The following is a 20360-nucleotide window of genomic DNA, read 5'->3' as shown; positions in this document are numbered from 1 at the left end:
ATCCTAAGGCTCCTTGCTGACAAAACAGTTCATTTGGTGGACAGTGAGAGCAAGATTAGCAGTCAGACTTACAGGGCTAAAATATAAACATTTGCTATGCATACACTGCAGTCATAGTGGGAACGAGTAGTCCTTGTTAGAAATAGCCTACAGGTTTGTAGTGACACAGATTTGCTCAGATGTAGAAGAAGGCAGCATGTTTTCATTCCCATTTCCAAATGAAATACTTCCCATGTGGTACATTCTCAAAAATTTCAATGTGCCAGAACACTAAGTAAATCAGTTGCTTGTTATTCAGATACAACAGATTTGATATTGGAGTTCCTTTACTAAGCAACCGTAGTGAACACAGATCCTTATAAATGTACTTGTTGTCATGGGTGTGGAATTTAGATGATGCATTGTAATGGCCACCAAAATGATGTTAAGAAGTGCTTTAAGAAGTTAGAAAATAAAATCTTTGAGGAAAAGAATATTTGCAACAAAGAGATGTCTTCAAAGGGCTAAGTTTTTTGTTGTTTTAGTCTGATTCAAAATATATTTGAGCATGAATGATAATTGCTAAAGTCAGCCATCATTTTGAAGCATACTGTACATAATATGGTAGGATGATATCAGTGCTACAAAATATTATCACTTGCATTCTGATAGTCTAATGTGCTGATGCATATTCCAGCATGAAGCAAAACACTGAAAGGTATTTAAAGTCCAGTTTTATCTAGACCCAGTCAACGATGATAAGTGGCACTCTTAATCTCATCTCAATCATTAGAAGCTGACAAACACGATATAGTGACATGGTTTAGCTGAATATGGTGAAGGTTAATTTTGTGTTCATTTTCTTGCCTCAAGCTAAATCCTGCCTCCCCTTTGTACCAAAAAGCTTACATGGCATGTTTTTGACAAGGAAAAGAAGCAAGGGAATTCATTATAAAATCCTGAGCAATATTAATCATTCAGTAAACAGCTCTAAAGCAATATACTTAGCTTTTGGTGTTTTGGGATTTTGCTCTGTGCAAGTAAGTTTCCTTGTTTCTTGCTTTACAACTATGACTGCACTTAAAAGTATTTGATTGGCTGTATTGTACTCTGGGATGTTCTGATGTTATCAGAGGATGTACTGTTTTTAGATAGTTAGCATTTTCATATAAAATCTATTGCATCCAATTTGGTCTTTATCGATAAAGAGACTTAAGTATTGGGACTAAGTGCGAAGATATGGTTGCAGGAGTTCATCATTGCAGCCATTTGGTCACTTTCTTGTTTCTTATGGTCATGTTTTGGCTGTTTGGCTATCCTGGTGTTCAGATTCTTTGAAAATTAATCCATTATCTTCATTACCCATTTCAGCAAAATCTGGACAGCATCCAAGCTTAGACTGCAGATAACACTCACATCATTTATTTGTAAGAGTTGAAGATCAACTGCTTCCTCTGTATCGCTCCAAACCCCACCCCACCCCCGTCACGATGACCTCCAGAAGCCCAGACGTCGAGTCCCACTAATGAATGCCATCAGCCAAAAGCTTCATCTGACCAATATGAGGAGACTAGAGGCACTGCAACCTCCTGAGCACTAGCAGTATGATCGCAACCTTTTCTCTGAAGACCTCAACTTCTTCAACACCCAGGAAACTTACTGCATTCAGAAAAAGATAACTTGATCTTATACAACCTCATCAAATCTCCTCTTTCCCTTCTTTCCTAAGTGGCGAAAGTACACTTCTTGTCTAACTTTATAACGGAAATCCTTCACCCCAGTAAGTAACACACATCAAAGTTGCTGGTGAACGCAGCAGGCCAGGCAGCATTTATAGGAAGAGGTACAGTCGACATTTCAGGCCGAGACCCTTCGTCAGGACTCTACCTCTTCCTAGAGATGCTGCCTGGCCTGCTGCGTTCACCAGCAACTTTGATGTGTGTTGCTTGAATTTCCAGCATCTGCAGAATTCCTCGTGTTTACCCTAGTAAGTAGTTTTTTCCCCCAGGGAGTGGGGGGAGTATAAAAGTAATATAGAAATGAACATAGTAAAGAATACTCACTTAACTTGCCAGGGGAAAAGCATCCACTAAAGTATTTTCCTAAAGTCTGCACTCAAAAGTTACTGCATTATTATTTCTACTTTGACCCAGGTCTTGTCAGATTCCTTGTAGACAATAATAGTTGTCTCCATGTAATTTCTGCCATTCCAGCAATTAAAATTCATTCTGTCAGAACTGCTATTGTTAAATGGAAATCCTGGCCTTCTGTGCTATTTATGCAACAGAACGATTGCCTACGCAATTAAGTTTCACTCTCTTGCAGAACTAAGCATCTGCTGGGGATAGAATCAATTGTCACTTTGATCTAAAAATGTGTGAAGTTTTCAAAAGTGGACAAAAAGTAGAGTTGTGACACTTTACTTAACAAATTCATGTGGCTAAGTGTAAACTGTGGCTACCCTTGACAGCTGCTTGCAGATCTTGCTGTTGCCATGTTATCGCTGAGTATTGAATAGCTCAACAGGTCTCAGCCACGGTACAGCAGCAGAAGAGGCTGTGTAGGGAGGCAAGAGAAAATGAAGAGATGGCACTCTCTGGTGGCTTGAGCACTACCCACAGGATCAGCTGATTGACTCCTGCCACAAATTGCCCGGACCTCTTGTGAAGTGTCACTGTTTGAAGTGATCTAAACAAAGGCTGTAGGACACGTCAAAGGAGTAATGTATTTTGTTACATTGCAAAGTGAGTTTGGGACACACTGCGCTGGGCACTGACACACCAGTGCTGTCTCTTTAATTGCCTGGTACTCGAATCCTGCGCATCATGCTCAGAGTCTTTCCTGAGAACCAGCAGCAAAGATTGTAGGTTTTCCCAAAGAACTCTGACTTCTGTTGGCAGTGGAGAACAATAGGTGTGTGACCTCAACACACGGCGTCATTAGCTGCACGACTGATGCTGGGTGATCACCAGATACCGTAAGAACCAGTTTCCCAGTTTATTCAGTTTTACTCAGAATCGCTATTCTGAGCTATACTGAGTAAAACTATTTTGGGTAAATATGATTTCATATGCTCATTTGCATTAATTTTCAGAGATGGTGCTGGTGATGCACAGCGATTACTTAGCGGCAAAATACAAAACAAAGAAACCTATTAAACACCTTATTAATTAATAATACTTCATTAATAGCGTTCACTGCTAACAATGGAGAGATGTGGCTGGGTGAGCGGAGGTGGGAAGAGGAGGAGGCGGAGGCATGGTGGAGGCAAGCAGAGGTGAAGGTGAGGCAGAGGCAAGTGGAAGTGATGGCGAGGCAGGAGTGAGGAAATTCCTGATGTCTGACCAATTGAAGTGCCAGGCTGAATTGGAAAGGTCGGGTACGGACCAGATCATGGGCCAGCAGGGTCCAGGCTCCTGATCTGTCAGAGAGTGAGGAATGACCCGATGTTTGGACGATTTAAACGCTGGGCCAGATTGAAAAGGTCAGGGTGACTGGGCTGGAAGCAAGGGACTGGCCGTTTCTGCCTGGTTCTGCTCACTGATCCACAATGATTACTGAGCTCTGCGCTAAAATGAGGCTGTGGCCCACTACAGCTGCAATGACGCCTGGCTTCGTGTCTTTCAGGAAACTTCAGTTCTGAATGCTGTTTGCTTACTTTTATTGTTTGTAGGATTTTTTTTCTCTGCACAGTGGGGCTTCAACTGTTTTTTTAATGGGTTCTGTCGGGGTTTCTTTGCCCTGTGGCTGTCTGTAAGGAGACACATCTCAAGGATGTAAAACATATTCATACTTTGATAATAAATGTACCTTTATCATTGAACTTTTGACTTGCTGAATTAGCATTTTAATGCACAGTTTTGGTATAACTTCAGCAGAGGGGAAATCCCTTCAGTAATTCAGAAATTTGGCTGATGCACGTGGAGATGATCTTGGGGAGATGGTAACCTCTACTTGGTAATTGTGTCTGAGCACAACAGTGGCAGTGAAGGAGACAAGAATGGCATCTTGTTGCTAATGGAAACCCTGTTACTATGCAACCTGGGTATCTATGTACTTGGTTTTGCTATCATTGTAATTTGCTCAGAAGATGATTGGCTGTTCTCATATTAAAATTTGTACCGAAGGAATGGGAATTATAAACCTGAACTCAGTGGAAAACATAAAATGGCTCTGTGCTACTTTATTTCATGAAAGGAGTTAGTAGAATTACTGTTTCAAAAAAAATGAAACAACAAAGCAAATCCCTCCCTGTCTTTCCCCAGTAATAAAGCTTATTGTAGGTAATCCCCTCTGAACCTTCAGTCTGGGTATTCATTTTGTAGACAGACATTAATGGCCTCAATGGAAGCAAATTAGAGGAGTCATTAATCTTTTATTCCATTAGTACACATTTCAAATTATTGTTGATGCATTTTTCTTTTTGAATACGAATTGTTACGATTGTGTTTTAGCTTGTTTGCCTGGTTGATGGACTCAAACTGAAAACTACAGAAAATCTTGATGTTAGTTCATGTGAACTCATCAACAGTACCATTCCTTCCTGTGAATTAGAGTTCCGGGTTAAATTTCAATTCCAAAGGCTTCAAAATATGCTCTATACTGATACTTCATGCCATCTTTTGGATACAGCATCAGACCGTAGTCTTGTCTACACTCTGATGTTGTCTAAAGTATCCCGTACTCATATTTTTAAAAAAAACAGGAGTTCTCCCCTTTCTCTAGGCTAATATTTTCCCCAAAACAAATACTGCAACATTACTTTATTGCCTAAGGATCTTGCCATGCATAGATAGCAGTCTTATTACTTCCTCAGGTGTCTGCGGAGATTCAACATGACATCAAAAATCTTGACAAACGTGTATAGTTGTGTCGTGGAAAGTGTATTGACTGGCTGCATAACAGCCTGATATAGAAACACCAATGCCTTTGACCAGAAAATCCTACAAAAGATAGTGGATTTGGCGTAGTACATCATGAGTAAAGCTCTCCCAATCCTAAGACCATAAGACATAGGAGAAGAATTAGGCCATTTGGCCCATCAAGTCTGCTCCGCTATTTAAATCATGGCTGATCTGTATTTTCTGAGCACATCTACATGAAACGTTGCCATAGAAAAACAGCATCCATCATCGAAGACCTTCACCACCCAGGCCATACTCTTTTTTTTTTCGCTGCTGCCATCAGATGGAAGGTACAGGTGTCTCAGGGCTCACACCACCGGGTTCACAGTTTGTTGTTCATTGATCCTGTTTACAGTTACTGTTCTATAGATCTGCTACATATGCCCTCAAGAAAAAGAATCTCAGGGTTGTATGTGGTATGTACTCTGATAAGTTTTACTTTGTCTTTGATTTCTTGATGTTAGAACTGTGGAAACATTGGAAAAGGACTTAATTGACTGTGAAGTATCATGAAATGACCTGAAATGGTTTTGGGTGCTGGATTAATAAATGGAAGCGCTCAGCATTTAGAGTGTTTAAAATGTTATACTTTATGGCACCAGCTTGCAGCTGGGTAAATTATTTTTCTCCCAGTTGTCAGTATCAGAATGTCATACAGAGAAGTTTAAGGTACACATCTACACCATTACTTTAAGAGCATTCTTTATTTTTATCATTTTTGGGTTACTGCTATTTTGATTCAATCCCTGGAAAACAACAGGCATGAAAAAAAACAAGCTTCATAATTAGTCATCAGATTTGTGCATAGCAATATTCCACTGTAACCTACATATCAAAAGCCAAGTTGATAGACTGAAACGCACTCGCACTCGTATACACACTCAGAAGTATATCATGTCTCTGGAAATGGACTCAACTAAACTGTCAGAAATGGAAGAGATCTTTTTGATCTTTACTTCCTCAAGGATTGGCACTGAGAGCAAGTTGAGGATAGAGAATCAATTACCATTCCAATTGTTAAATAGTTTCACTGCAACAGATACCACAACGATTCCTCCTCTGTGTGTTTTTGCGGATTGTGTTCACACTTATGACCATAGGGAACATAGGAGCAGAATTAGGCCATTTGGCCCACGAAAGCTGCTTTGCCATTTGATCGTGACTGATTCCCACCTCAGCCTGAATCTCCTGCCTTCTCCCCATAACGCCGCAAGCCCTGACTAATCAAGGATCTATCAACCTCTGCCTTAAGTATACCCAATGACTTGGCCTCCATTCCCATCTGCGGCGATGAATTCCACAGATTCGCCATCATCTGGCGAAAGAAATTCCTCCTCATCTCCGTTCTAAATGGGTGCCCCTCGTTCCCATGGGTGCTGCCTGGCCTGCTGAGCTCCTCCAGCACTCTGTGTGTGCAGCTGAATTTGAGAGCAGGAATATTCATTAATTATCGTTGCCCAACGTGGCACTCTTCGGCCTTACAGTCACTTGTTAAAAAAATACTTTTTTTTCTTTTGTTTCACCTTTTGCTTTTTGATGTTATTAAACTGGAGTTAAAAGAAAATTTAAGACCTTATTTTATCCTTGCTTTCTTCATACATGTGTGTACACAAGCATTATTATGCTGCATCAAGTTTTGACAAAGAACTGCAGGATCGAGTTTTAGGAGATTCAAAAGATTCTGTGTACCTTATCATGCCATCAGTGTGTTACACTAATAGCTTATTATATGGGTCTATTACTGCTATTTGAAGATAGTCCTTTGTTGCAAATGCATCATCATCATCACAGTGGCTTTAGTTGGCTGTCATTTTGATACAATTTTCAGGGTCATCTTGGTCCATTCAGTAGCCTTGGTTTCTGGGACAGCAAGACAATCTTTGCACAAAGTTGGCCATTATCCAAGCTTATGCTGCAAAATTCACTGTCTACCTTCTGCAGTACGGGCCTCTAAAGTGGAAGTTTCAGCTTGAACTTTGCAATATGCAACAGTTACTTCAATATAAATTATTCATTTTAAGCACAAAGTCAGATCTCTTGGTGTGTCCTAGCCGCAAGTAAATGTGGAACTATAAGTTTTAACTTGTAACCAAATGTATAAATAGTTACAAAAGACATCATGGAAGAGGAAATCTGTCTTAAAAGATACCTGAATTTTTATAGAAGCCTACAATTCAGTGATGGCATTTGTCTTTACTGCAGTTTCTTAAATCATGTTCCATATGTAATTTCTTTTCATTTTAAGTAATATTCAGGAATAATGGATCTGAAGTTTTAACCGAAGCGTGAACTGATTTAAGTGCTTGTGTCCAAATATCTCAAGTGATCATACAGTAGTTTTAAATGCAAATATCACATTTCACTGTATATTTTGATGCACATGTGATAAATAAATGAATCCGAATCTGACATATCACCAGAAGTAATTTCTGCCAAGTGCAAAGTGCCCAAAGGATTATATGTTATCTTAATTATCAAAAACACAAGATCCTGGAAATACTCAGCATTTCAGGCAGCATCTGTGGGAAGACAAACAGAGTCAAACTTCTCAGATCAGAAATCCATAGTGAGAATTGAAAAGGAGACAAAAGAAGCTGGTTAAAACTGCAGGGAGATGAAGGGCAAAGTATGTCTCTGATGGGGTAAAACCAGCATGACATGGTGATAAGTTTGTAAACAAGATCACCTGGTTAATGAGTGAGTGGAATAGTTAGAGGGTGTAACCATCGACAAAAGCGAAACAACACTTGTACTTCCAACTTTTCCTTTCCTACCATCCATGGACACAGTCTTTCTAGATGAAGCACCAATTTACTTCTACTCCTTTCGATTGAACAGCTTGAATCTGGTAGCAAACTTTACGCTGGAGAAGCCAAATGCATTATCCTCCCGGTGTATCCCTGCAATCGTGCCAAGTGTTACACCTATCCCTACACCTTCTCCCTCCACCATCACTCAGGGCTCCAAACAGTCCTGCCATGTGAGGCAGTTAATTGGGCTGTCAGTTAATCAGGGCAGTCAACTATTAAAGAACAAAAACTAATTGGGAAAATAGTTTATTTGGGACAGGAGACTATTGCCAAAGAGTTTCAGATGCATGCACTACATCATACATAGAGTGAACAGTTTTTTAAGTAGTGCCAGTTGTGTGGTTCCTTAAGGTTGTCATAGCTGGGGCAGGTAGTGATGATCAGTTCGCACTACCTATTAAATGCTTCCAATGACGTGCATCTCAGACAGCTTCCGACAATCAGGTCTAGATGCTGGTCTATATCCAGGCTCTACCCACTCATGGGGAAGGCCTCATGAGTAAACTGGAAGGAATAATCCAGAGCTGCAGACCTACATTGAGTTCAGCCTTGGTTGGCAATTCCTATGACGCTGCTGGTGCCAGACTATATTTCTTTGAATTCATCGACTGTGGAGGGGGCGAGCCTGCTACAAGAGTAACAGCTTGCTCCACATCTCATACTGCCAGGCTTGCGTACTGACTTTCATATAACAGCTAGGACGTAACATCCATAGTTGACCCTGACCAGTGGAGGGCCTCAGCTGGATATGCTTGTGTTCAAAAGGTAGTGATTGTTGTCACTGATAGTTAGCAAGAAATAAGCAGTAAGGTAATTCAGAACTGTTTTGCTCGCTGTGGTTTTAAGTATTCAGGCTTGGAGATGCCAGAAACAGTCGGGAGTGAAGAAAGGACTTCACTACTTCAAGTTAGGGACTATTAAGAACTTGATCTTGAATGTTACAATAAAAATGAAGATTTGCAGGATGCAATTGTCAAAAGCATTGTATGAAGGTAGTCCATTATCTTCTCTAGGTGTCTGTGCTGATTCTGTTTGTAGTCAATCAAAAGAATGTGGCAGCGTACACTTGATAAATTCCTCTGTCGATAAATATTAGGAACTAATGCACAGTTTTATACTTCTGTAGTAATACTTATAGTGTTCTAATTTCAAATATGAAAGTAAATTAATTATCAAAGTACACATATGTCTCCATATACAACCCTGAAATTCATTTTCTTGCAGACGTACTCAATAAATCCACAATAGAATCAATGAAAGACTACACCAGCTTGGGTGTTCAACCAGTATGCAAACTGTGCAAATGCAAAAAGAAAGAAATAATAATAAATATCGAGAACATGAGATGAAGAGTCATTGAAAGTTAGTCCATAGGTTGTGGGAACATTTCAATGACGGGGTAAGAGAAGTTAATCCCCACTGGTTTAAGAGCCTGATGATTGAGGGGTCATAACTGATCCTGAATCTAGTGGTGTGAGTCTTGAGGTTCCTGTACCACCTTCCTGATGGCAGCAGCGAGAAGAGAGCATGTCCTGGGTGGTGGGGGTTCCTGATGCTGGATGCTGCTTTCCTGTGATAATGCTTCGTGTAGATGTGCTCAATGCTGCTGTTTGCTGTTGTGTGCTGGGGCAGCAGGCTGAGGGTAGCAGACACCAACAGAATCAACAAACTCATTCGTAAGGCCAGTGATGTTGTGGGGATGGAACTGGACTCTCTGACGGTGGTGTCTGAAAAGAGGATGCTGTCCAAGTTGCATGCCATCTTGGACAATGTCTCCCATCCACTACATAATGGACTGGGTGGGCACAGGAGTACATTCAGCCAGAGACTCATTCCACCGAGATGCAACACAGAGCGTCATAGGAAGTCATTCCTGCCTGTGACCATCAAACTTTACAACTCCTCCCATGGAGGGTCAGACACCCTGAGCCAATAGGCTGGTCCTGGACTTATTTCCTGGCATAATTTACATATTACTATTTAATTATTTATGGTTTTATTACTATTTAATTATTATGGTGCAACTGTAATGAAAACCAATTTCCCCTGGGGTCAATAAAGTATGACTATGGAAGGCTTTACCTGTGATGGGCTACTTTTTATAGGGTTTTCCATTCAAGGGCATTGGCATTTCCATACCAGGCTGTGCTGCAGCCAGTCATTATACTCTCCACCACACATATATAGAAATTTGTCAAAGTCTTAGATAACATGCCGAATATTTGCAAGCTCCTAAGGAAGTAGAGATACTGCCGTGCTTTCTTCATAATTGCACTTATGTGCTGAGTCCAGCACAGGTCCTCTGAAATAATAACAACGAGGAATTTAAAGCTGCTGACCCTCTCCACCCCTGACTCTCCAATGAGGACTGGCGGATGGACCTCTGGTTTCCTCTTCCTGAAGTCAATAATCAGCTCCTTAGACTTGCTACTTAACTATTACCATGAAACTTTGACTAATTGGGGCAGCCACTTAATTGGCCCAAAGTGTACCCAATTAACCAGAACTGTCTGTGTGTGTGTGTGTGTGTGTGTGTGTGTGTTTATTAATGGAGAGCCTGGTAAATTGTTAGGGCTTAAATAGTAGGCATGAATTAAATTTAATTGGAGCAATGTAAAACAGAAATGGGCATTGACTTGCAAGTGGAATGGCATGAACAGTATAGCAAAATAGTGATGCACACAACTAGGGCATTGGCATTTCACTCAATCTACATTGTTTGACTCTGAGTGGGCAGTGTTGACTGAGAAGAAATTATTCACGTCTTCCATTTACTGATGCTTCATCTTCATTACATGATCAATTAATGTAAAACAGAGTCGAACAGTTGAAATGGGTAGCTACCTATCTGTGGCTAACCCGTAATGTTATAACAGAAGTTTGGATCCTTTGGTTTATACAGTTTGATCATCTCCTTCCATTCTTGACCAAAAAGAAAATAGTGTTTTCAAAAGAGCTGCTGATTTTTGGGCTTGGTTTACCTTGCTATTAGAGTTGAAACTCAAATGGACAATTTGACATGATCGAACATTCCTCAACCAAACGTGTGAAGTCTTCAAAGAGCATGTGTAGAAGGATATAACCTGCACTATTATTTTAATAGTTGAGGACATCATTTTCTGAGAAGGCTGAGAATTTCAGAATCTGTAAATCGCGAACAATTCCCAGCTATCTGTGCTGAATGATATTTTTATTGCAGAGCATTAATCAACAGGATATCTGGATTCTTGGTCAGTTACATTCGCAATGAAGATTCTCTCATAGGAGAGCAGCTTGCATCATCAGGATACCATCATTTGCAAAAAACTTGCATTTTTTTTCTGGCGATAGTCTGCTGGGAATAGTTATCTTGTACATGCTTCTCCTTTATTGATGGGATCTATAGTATCTGTGCAGATTTCTGAAGTATTGAGTTCTTCACCACATGCAGAATTGATTTCTCAGCAGGACAGTCATCTACCTCATTTATAACTATATTTGTACTGAATGGAAGCCAAACAATATGCATTGACCTGAAAATAACAGTTCGTTCTAAGGCGTGCGGTGAGAGTTGTATTAGCAAGTGGATAAAATTTAGTAATCAATTAAAGATTTGGGAGACTTAAATTGGTGTACCTGTTTACTTTTAAAGTTTAGTTTCAACCTAATCTTACTGCCACAATACTGCTCCATTTTGATCTGATGAGCAGTTTTCAAGTGGTTGATGTTTCACTCCATTAAAGATAATGTGACAAACCATTCCTCACACAGTCTAAATACCTAGAGTCATAGAAAAGTATAACACAAAACAGGCCCTTCAGCCCATCTAGTTTGTGCCCAACTATATAAAATACCTAGTCCCATTGATCTGCACTGGACCATAGCCATCCATACCCCTACTATCCATAAGACATAGGAACAGAGTTAGGCCATTCAGTCCATTGAGTCTCCTCTGCCATTCCATCATAAGTGATCCCAGATTCCACTCAACCCCATATATCTGCCTTCTCACTATATCCTTTGATGTTTTGACGGATCAGGAAACAATCAACTTCCGCCTGGAATGCTCTGCCACAGACCGCGGTGGAGGCCGAGTCTGTGCGTATATTTAGTCACAGTCATAATCATAGACTATGACTATTACTAAATATACGCACGGACTCAGCCTCCACCGCGGTCTGTGGCAGAGCATTCCACAGATTTACAACTCTCTGGCTAAAAAAAAAATCCTCCTTACCTCTGTTCTAAAGGGTCGCCCCTCAGTTTTGGTGCTGTGCTCTCTAGTTCTGGATACTGTACCTCCACCATAGGAAATATCTTCTCGACATCCACCTCATCTAGTCCTTTCAACATTCACTAGATTTCAGTGAGATCCCCACATATTCTTCTAAATTCCTATGAGTACAAGTCTCAAGCTGCCAAATGCTCCTCATATGTTAATCCCTTCATTCTCAGAATCATCCTTGTGAACCTCCTCTTCTCTCTCTTCAATGACAGCACATTCTTTCTGAGTTATGGGGCCCAAAACTGTTGACAGTACTTCAAGTCCAGCCCGCCTGGTGTCTCATAAAGGCTTAGCATTATCTCTTTGCTTTTATATTCTACTCCCCTTGAAATAAATACCAACATTGCATTTTCCTTCTTTACCATAGACTCAACTTGTAAATTAACCTTCTGGGCGTCTTGCATGAGGACTCCCAAGTCCCTCTGCACCTCTGATGTCTGAACCTTCTCCCCACCTAGATAATAGGCCACAGTACTGTTCCTTTTACCAAAATGTAGTATTGTACATTTCCCAATACTATATTCTATCTGCCGGTTTTGTGCCAATTCTTCCAATTTGTCTTAAGTCCTGCTGCAATCGCATTGCTTCCTCAGTACCACCTACCCCAACACCTATCTTCATATCACCCACAAACTGGATCTTTGTCCACCCTGTTTGTGACCTCTTTGAAGAATTCCAACAGACTTGACAGGCAAGATTTCTCTTTACAGAAACCTTGCTGACTTTGACTTATTTTATCATTAGTCTCCAAGTACCTCAAAACCTCATCGTTAATAATAGACTCCCAACACTTCCCCAGCCACTGTGGTTAGGTTAACCGGCTTATAATTTCCTTTCTTTTGCTTTCCTCCCTTCTTAAAGAGTGGAGTGATATTTGCCTGTACCATCCATGTAACTATCCAAACTTCTCTTAAACGTTGAAATTGAGTTCACATGCACCACTTCTGCTGGTGGCTCATTCCACACTCCATCAACCCGCTTAGTGATGAAGTTTCCCCTCATGTTCCCCTTAAACTTTTCACCTTTCACCCTAACCCCTGACCTCTAGTTGTAGTCCCACCAAACTTCAGTGGAAAAAACCTGCTTGAATTTACCTTATCTATACCCCTCATAATTTTGTATACCTCTATCAAATTCCTTGATCTTCTACGTTCCAAAGAATACAGTCCTAACCTATTGAATCTTTCCTTATAACTCAGGTCCTCCAGTCCCAGCAGCATCCTTGTAAATTTTCTCTTTCAACCTTATTTGCATCTTTCTTGTAGGTAGGTGATCAAAACTGCACACAATACTTAAAAAAAATGCCTCAGTAGCGTCTTATACAAATTCTATATAATATCCCATTGCCTGTACTCAATACTTTGATTTATGAAGTCCAGAGTGCCAAAAGCTGTCTTTGCAACCCGATCTCTCTGTTCCACCACTTACACTGAATTATGGACCTGTATTGCGAGATCCCTTTGTTCTACCACAGCCCTCGGTGATCCTCTGTTCACTGTGTAATTTCCACCCTAACTGCTTGCCGAAGCCTCTTTTGGCCATCTATTCCACCTGCATATTCAACTTGAAAAGATCCAAGAGTGCAGTTTATGGTTTTGTTTTTCCTTATTCTGCACCCATTAAATTAAGTAATTGTTTCAAACAAATGAGTTAACTGTAATGTAACAGAAATTTACCAGTAGATAGAAGAATTTAACAGAGAGATGGAGTTTGTGTTTTGCCTTCATTCAGGATAACAGATTTTGTTACCTTTGTGAATCTCAAGATCTTCATAAAAATTACCTTTGAATTATGAAAATACTGTAATGGAAATGTTCCTCCTCCTTTCCTCTAAATCTTCATGCTTTCTGTCTATCCAGATTTTCCTACCAGTTTAAAATTATCCTCTCAAATCGTTTTGAAGGATTTAGTCGTCACTGAGTGATGACGGGAAGAATGAGCAGTGGTTCTGTAAGTGATTGTAAAGCAATTCTACAGGCAGACAAGTGAATAATTAGCAATCTGATCCAAAATAAATAAAGCAAAACCTAGAAATGTAGTGTGATCAAAGTTGCTTTTGGAGCAGTGCTGAGGAAATGCTGCACTGACACATATCATGTTTCAATTGACACATTAAATGCTCACCTGTTCTCTCAGGTGAATGTAAAAGATCTCATCGTAACTTTTCAAAGAATTGCCCTGATTACCTGAGTAATATTATCTTTCATTGCAGCCAGTTGTCCATCATTATCTCATCACCGTTTGTGGAAACTGCACCACTTCAAGCGACTCCGCATCAAGTATTTCATTAGCTGTAAGACACATTTGCTGCCCTAATGATCTAACCAGTGCTATATAAATGTCAGGATTTCTTTGAAATGGTGATCATAGTGTGGGCTTTTATTTGGACAGAATTTTGTTCCTGGATTATTCTTCATGTGCTCAGATTTCCCAAATTTTTGTCACTGGCATCAGCATGCAAGGACTTAAATTTGTAATCAATTACTTAGAATGCATTAGATAATTGCATTTACTTGAACCTTCTGTCAAGCGTGGAGTACAAAATAAAATGTTCAGTAGAGTGCAGGGGTAAAGCTCTACTCTATTGACTAGAATCTTGCCAATTCTCAACCAGGATTAGGAAGTATATGAGAGACATGCCCATGTTAAGTCTCCAGCTGCTCCTTGCCTTAGTTATTGCCTTTTCCTTAAACTGGAACCCAGCAGTTCACTCTGCACTAGTAATAGGATGACCATGAAACAGCCCTTGAAGATGTTCGCACAGGGTTTGTGAGCTAATATCTTGCATAGTCTAGCTGTTCCTACGTTGACAGATCCTGATGTCTAGAAGAGCACCGTACTGCCTGTACTCAAGCAAGCAACTTCTGTTTGGTCAACCTCAAGGAATTGACTGGAAATCATAGTCAGTTTGATCTAGTCCAGCTACTGATCCTCGACTACTTTATTCTTATTTGCCTCATTTGTCCATCTAATCTGGTATGAAACAATTTCTCCTTTACACATTAACTCCAGTGGTACACTGAACCTTATATAATCTTGTACCAGTGCTCCATCATTTGTGATAGGTAAGCCAGGCTTGACACAGTGCAGTATGGATGGGGATGCTTCTTCATGATAGATGAGACCCTGTCTTTCAGAAAATCCTTTGAAAATCTTCTAAAAATAAGATGAGTTCTTCCCTCAGCAATATTAAGTGAAGTAGTAATTATTGGTTCATTTGACTTATTGTCTGGAGGATCCTAACAGTCATGTTTTCCTGCCTTGCCACAATGAATACATTTGTGATGTTTTTTCATGTTGCCTTAAAAAATTAGAACATGGTGACCTGTAAGACTTTCTGAGCTCCTTAAATACCAGAAATAGTCCTACTCCAGCTCCATTCATCTTGTTTAAATGTCTCTAAAATTGCTAATTGTCCTGAACTTCAGTTTTTGTTCATATCAAAGTAATTTGTTTATTGACCCTTGTACACGTCCTCATACTCCACACAAGAAGACACTGCATCATATTTGTTGCAGACAGTAAATTTCTCTAACACATACACACACAATTGCTGGAGGAACTTAACAGGTCAGGCAGCATATATGGAGAGAAGTAAACAGTCAACGATTTGGCTGAGACCCTTCATGAAGCTGAAGCCACTTTGCCTTACTTCTATAGACTCTGTGTCCATCTCCTGACTAAATACAGATGCAAAAAATGCATTTAAGATCTCCTCCATCTGTTTTGGCTCCACGTGTAGATTACCATTCTGATCTTCCAGTGGACCAATTCTCTCCTTTGCAATCCTTTTGCTCTTAATATAACTCTGGAATCCTTTAGGATTCTCCTTCTACCTTGTCTGCTTAGGGGCAACTTCATGCCTTCTTTTAGACTTCCTGATTTCATTCTTAAGAGTTCTCTTCCAATTCTTATACTCCATAAGCACCTCATTTGTTCCTATCTGCCTGTACCTGAAATGCACCAGTTTTTTTCTTAACCAGGGCCTCAATATCGCTTGAAAACCGAGGTTCCCTACGCTTGTTATCTTTACCTTTTATCCTGACAGGCACATACAAGCTTCGTACTTTCAAAATTTCACCTTTGAAGGCCTTCCACTTACCGAGTACTCCTTTGCTAGAAAACAGCCTCTCCCAATCCACACTGCCAGATCCTTTCTGATACCATAAAAAATTGGCCTTTTGCCAATTTAGAAGCTCAACCTGCAGACTAGAGCTATCCTTTTCCATATTTACTTTGAAACTAATGGCATTGTAATCACTAGATGTAAAGTATTCACCTACACAAACTTCTGTCAGCTGTCCTGTTTCATTCCCTAACAACAGATCATGTATTGCACATTGTTGTTGGGACTTCTATGTACTTATTAAGAAAACTTCCCTGGACACTATTGACAAACTCTATCCCATCTAGTTCTTTCACAGTATGGGAGTCCTAGTCAATATGCTTAAAGTTAAAATCACCTACTAAAACAACTTGCAACAGTCTGTGATCTCTCTACAGATCTGTTTCTCTAAACTCCTCGGACTGTTGGGTGATCTGTAATATACCCCATTAATGTGTTCATACCTTTCTTATTACTCAGTTCCACCCATGACGCCTCACTAAATGAGTTCTCCAGTCTGTTCTGGCCGAACACTGCTGTGACATTTTCCTTAACTAGTAAAGCCACCCCTCCTCCATTAATCCCTCCTGCTCTGTCACGTCTAAATCCAAGGAACTCTGGAATATCGAACTGCCAGTTCTGCCTCTCCTGAAACTATTTCACTTATGGCTACAATATCATAATTCCAGATGTTAATCCATGTCATCTGAGCTCAGCTCAATTGAATATAAGAGCAAAGAGGTCCTTCTGCAGCCGTACAGGGCCCTGGTGAGACCATACCTGGAGTACTGTGTGTAGTTTTGGTCTCCAAATTTGAGGAAGGACATTCTTGCTGTTAAGGGAGTGCAGCGTAGGTTCACAAGGTTAATTCCCGGGATGGTGGGACTGTCATATGTGGAAAGATTGGAGCGACTGGGCTTGTATACTCTGGAATTTAGAAGGCTGAGAGGGAATCTTATTGAAACATATAAGATTATTAAAGGATTGGACAAGCTAGAGGCAGGAAGCAGGTTCCTGCTGATGGGGAGTCCAAAACCAGAGGCCACAGTTTAAGAATTAGGGGTAGGCCATTTAGAACGGAGTTGAGGAAAAACTTTTTCACCCAGAGAGTGGTGGATATATGGAATGCTCTGCCCCAGAAGGCTTTGGAGGCCAAGTCTCTGGATGCTTTCAAGAAAGAGATGGATAGAGCTCTTAAAGATAGCGGAATCAAAGGTTATGGGGTTAAGGCAGGAACTGGATACTGATTGTGGATGATCAGCCATGATCACAGTGAATGGCGGTGCTGGCTCGAAGGGCTGAATGGCCTACTCCTGCACCTATTGTCTATCGTCTCAGCCTCCCAAATGATCTGGAGTTCATCTAGTTTCAGCTCCAACTCCTTACCCCAGAGTGTTAGAAGCTGCAGCTGGATGCACTTCTCGCAGGTGCAGTCGTCAGAGACACTGGAGGTCTCCCTGCCTTCCCACATCATGTAAGAAGAGCATAATCTTTCCTGCTTGTACTTTACGTAGAGCTTTTTTTGCCTTCTCTGACTGAAGCCTCAAAGAGCTAAAGCCTTAAAAACCCCACTCTAACACTGATCACTCCAATGATGATTGCTCTAACAATGGCCATTCCGCTTGCCCCTGCCTTACTTTACTTTGTTCTTGACAATCAACCCCGAACACTGATTGGCTCCTGCTCAAAGCGCCAAACTGCCCCAATTGGCTGCCTTTTCTACTCAATCGGCAAACCTGAGTGAACTATATATTCTCAGACTTCCAATTTCCAGTTGTACATTGCTCATAGCTCCAAACTGCTGCAAGTTGTTGCCTTTTCTACTTAATCGGTGAACTACATCTTCTCAGGCTTATGACCTCTGGGCACTGTTCAAAGCTTTTGAGCTCGGCAATTTGCAGGACACTTCTGCAAATATGCCTTTGAGTTCACATCTGCCATTTAATCTCTTGCATCTGGAGTAATCAATTGTTTCTTCCTTTGCTGTCAGTTGCATCATAAATGGAACTGCCATCTTATGTTTCAGGTTAAAAGGTAATAGTGGCAACTGATCCACAAACTAATTTCATGACACTATGTAAGGTTTTCTGTCATTTACTTGATGTTTTTTTGTTTTGCTTTGACTAAATAATTATTTCTATTAAGCCACATTAAAGATGGAATCACATCCTGCTTTGTATTTTCTGATGGAGTTCTTAAGTTCTCAGCAAATTTTGTTTAAAAAGAACATTCCTGTTACAATTTGTATGTATAACAAAATACAAAATGATCACAATGAATTTAATATGCTCTAATTATTTTTATTGACTTTTGTTGTGGAAATGTGCTTTCAAATAGTAATTTTACCTATATTGTTCTCATGTTCAGATTGAATGCAGTTCTTGTTCATTGTCATACATTGTTTAATGTTTATTTGTATTATGTGTTCTATTTTAATCAGGTTGCGGGGATGGGTAATCTGCTTAAGGTCCTAACCAGGGAGATTGAAAATTATCCGCACTTCTTCCTGGATTTTGAAAGTAAGTTGTTCTGCTGGGCAGCACTACTACAAACCTACATTTCAGCTTGACACAAAATGTGGTTTAGGAACAAAATACTTCTGGAAATTATTCACTTCTCTCAACAAAACAAAGTTGTTGGTATATTTCCCCTTCACGTTCTCTAATTTTCACCATAGTGCAGCTTTCTCTTCCCCTTTTCTCTCTTTCAAGAGCCAAATCAGGAATCTTCTAAAAGTTCTCACTTGCACAGAGTTTGATCAAGGCCAATATTTTTTCTTAACATAGAAGAAAAAACATAGAATAGTACAGCACAGTATAGGCCCTTCGGCCCACAATGTTGTGCCGACCCTCAAACCCTGCCTCCCATATAACCCCCCACCTTAAATTCCTCCATATACCTGTCTAGTAATCTCTTAAACTTCGCTAGTGTATCTGCCTCCACCACTGACTCAGGCAGTGCATTCCACGCACCAACCACTCTCTGAGTAGAAAACCTTCCTCTAATATCCCCTTTGAACTTCCCACCCCTTACCTTAAAGCCATGTCCTCTTGTACTGAGCAGTGGTGCCCTGGGGAAGAGGCACTTTGAAATTAAGAAGAAACTATGGCTCAGCTTTTTAATTGAACCATTAATTGAAGTGTTGTAATATTGATCCTTCCCTAAATCTCTTCTCCTATTTGGCGTTTGCTTCACAATGTAACTTGATGGTTCAACCAAGTATATTGATAGAATTTGTACTCAAAAATAGGAACTCAAAATGTGGAGTGTTGTGATGGTGTTATTCCAATTGGTGTGATTTGCAGGATAGTTCATTTGACTTAGTTTTATGAAACTGGCAGATTAAAAACTTTGACTCTGGATTCTTTACATTTAAACTTATTTCCTGAAAACAGTTCTCCCCATTGATGTGCTTTTTGCAACAGGTTATGGCTTTCATCCTATTTAGCTTGATGCATTCTTCAGTAATTCAGAACATTGACCCATTTAGCCATAATCTGTTTTCTTATTCAAAGATAAATATTATAATGTGTTATTGAAGTTTATTAATCTTATAGATATTTCAATTAGCTGATAAGATTTATATAGTAAGTAATTTTGTATACATTCAATGTCCCTTATGTTTAACTTGGATAATGGTGTGTTAGTTTACATTAGATCAACATGTATATGAAGGTTGTTGAGTTAATCATGGCAACACTTAGTTCTTCTCATGTCTCTGAAATGACATTGTGCAAAACTTAATTTTTTAAAACTAGGAATACTCTGCTTTCTGTAATTAATGTTGATTTCTGAACAATATATATATTTATCATAAACTAACAAGACATCTAATATCATTTTGAGTAGGTGTATCCTAGAGTGAGGATTATCCTTTGCCTCAATTACCTTCAGCATCTAAATTTGCATTATTCAGTAAATTAACAGAATTCCCAGAAGTTATCCATTTAAATAGAAGCAAACTTGGGATTTCCATGCTTGACTGTACATGCATAGAAGTCTCAGCCTCGGTCACTGAAGATGTTGACATGCTACTTTTCATTGCCCTCCCCCAGTGTACACCCTTTGCTGAGCAGATCTCCATCTTGCTGAATTCTCCGGCATGTAAACTTTAAGATCTTGCACCAAATTTTATTTATTTCAGGATCTAGGACAGAGTAGGCCCTTCTGGCCCTTCAATGTTATATCCTATATTTTCTTTTATTTTCTTTTACTTTAAATTTAATTTTATTAGGTTTTTAATTCTCCTATGAAGTTAGATTAGATTATGAGGACACGCAGTCCTCCTTTATTGTCAT

General features: G+C 39.9%; 1 protein-coding gene across 2 annotated transcripts in view; it reads left to right on the top strand.

Moving 5' to 3' along the window:
• LOC140193994 (CYFIP-related Rac1 interactor A) overlaps positions 1–20360 on the top strand; it is a 234044-nt gene that overhangs the window by 190951 nt on the left and 22733 nt on the right. For both annotated transcript variants that reach the window (XM_072251281.1, XM_072251282.1), the window contains one exon: positions 18503–18581. In XM_072251281.1, coding sequence (XP_072107382.1) covers positions 18512–18581 — 70 coding nt within the window. In that variant the 5' untranslated portion in view covers positions 18503–18511. The remainder of the gene's footprint in view (positions 1–18502; positions 18582–20360) is intronic.

The sequence above is a fragment of the Mobula birostris genome, chromosome 2, assembly GCF_030028105.1.
Source record: "Mobula birostris isolate sMobBir1 chromosome 2, sMobBir1.hap1, whole genome shotgun sequence".
NCBI classification, from domain to species: domain Eukaryota; kingdom Metazoa; phylum Chordata; class Chondrichthyes; order Myliobatiformes; family Myliobatidae; genus Mobula; species Mobula birostris.
This window is presented reverse-complemented; position numbering and strand designations above follow the sequence as displayed.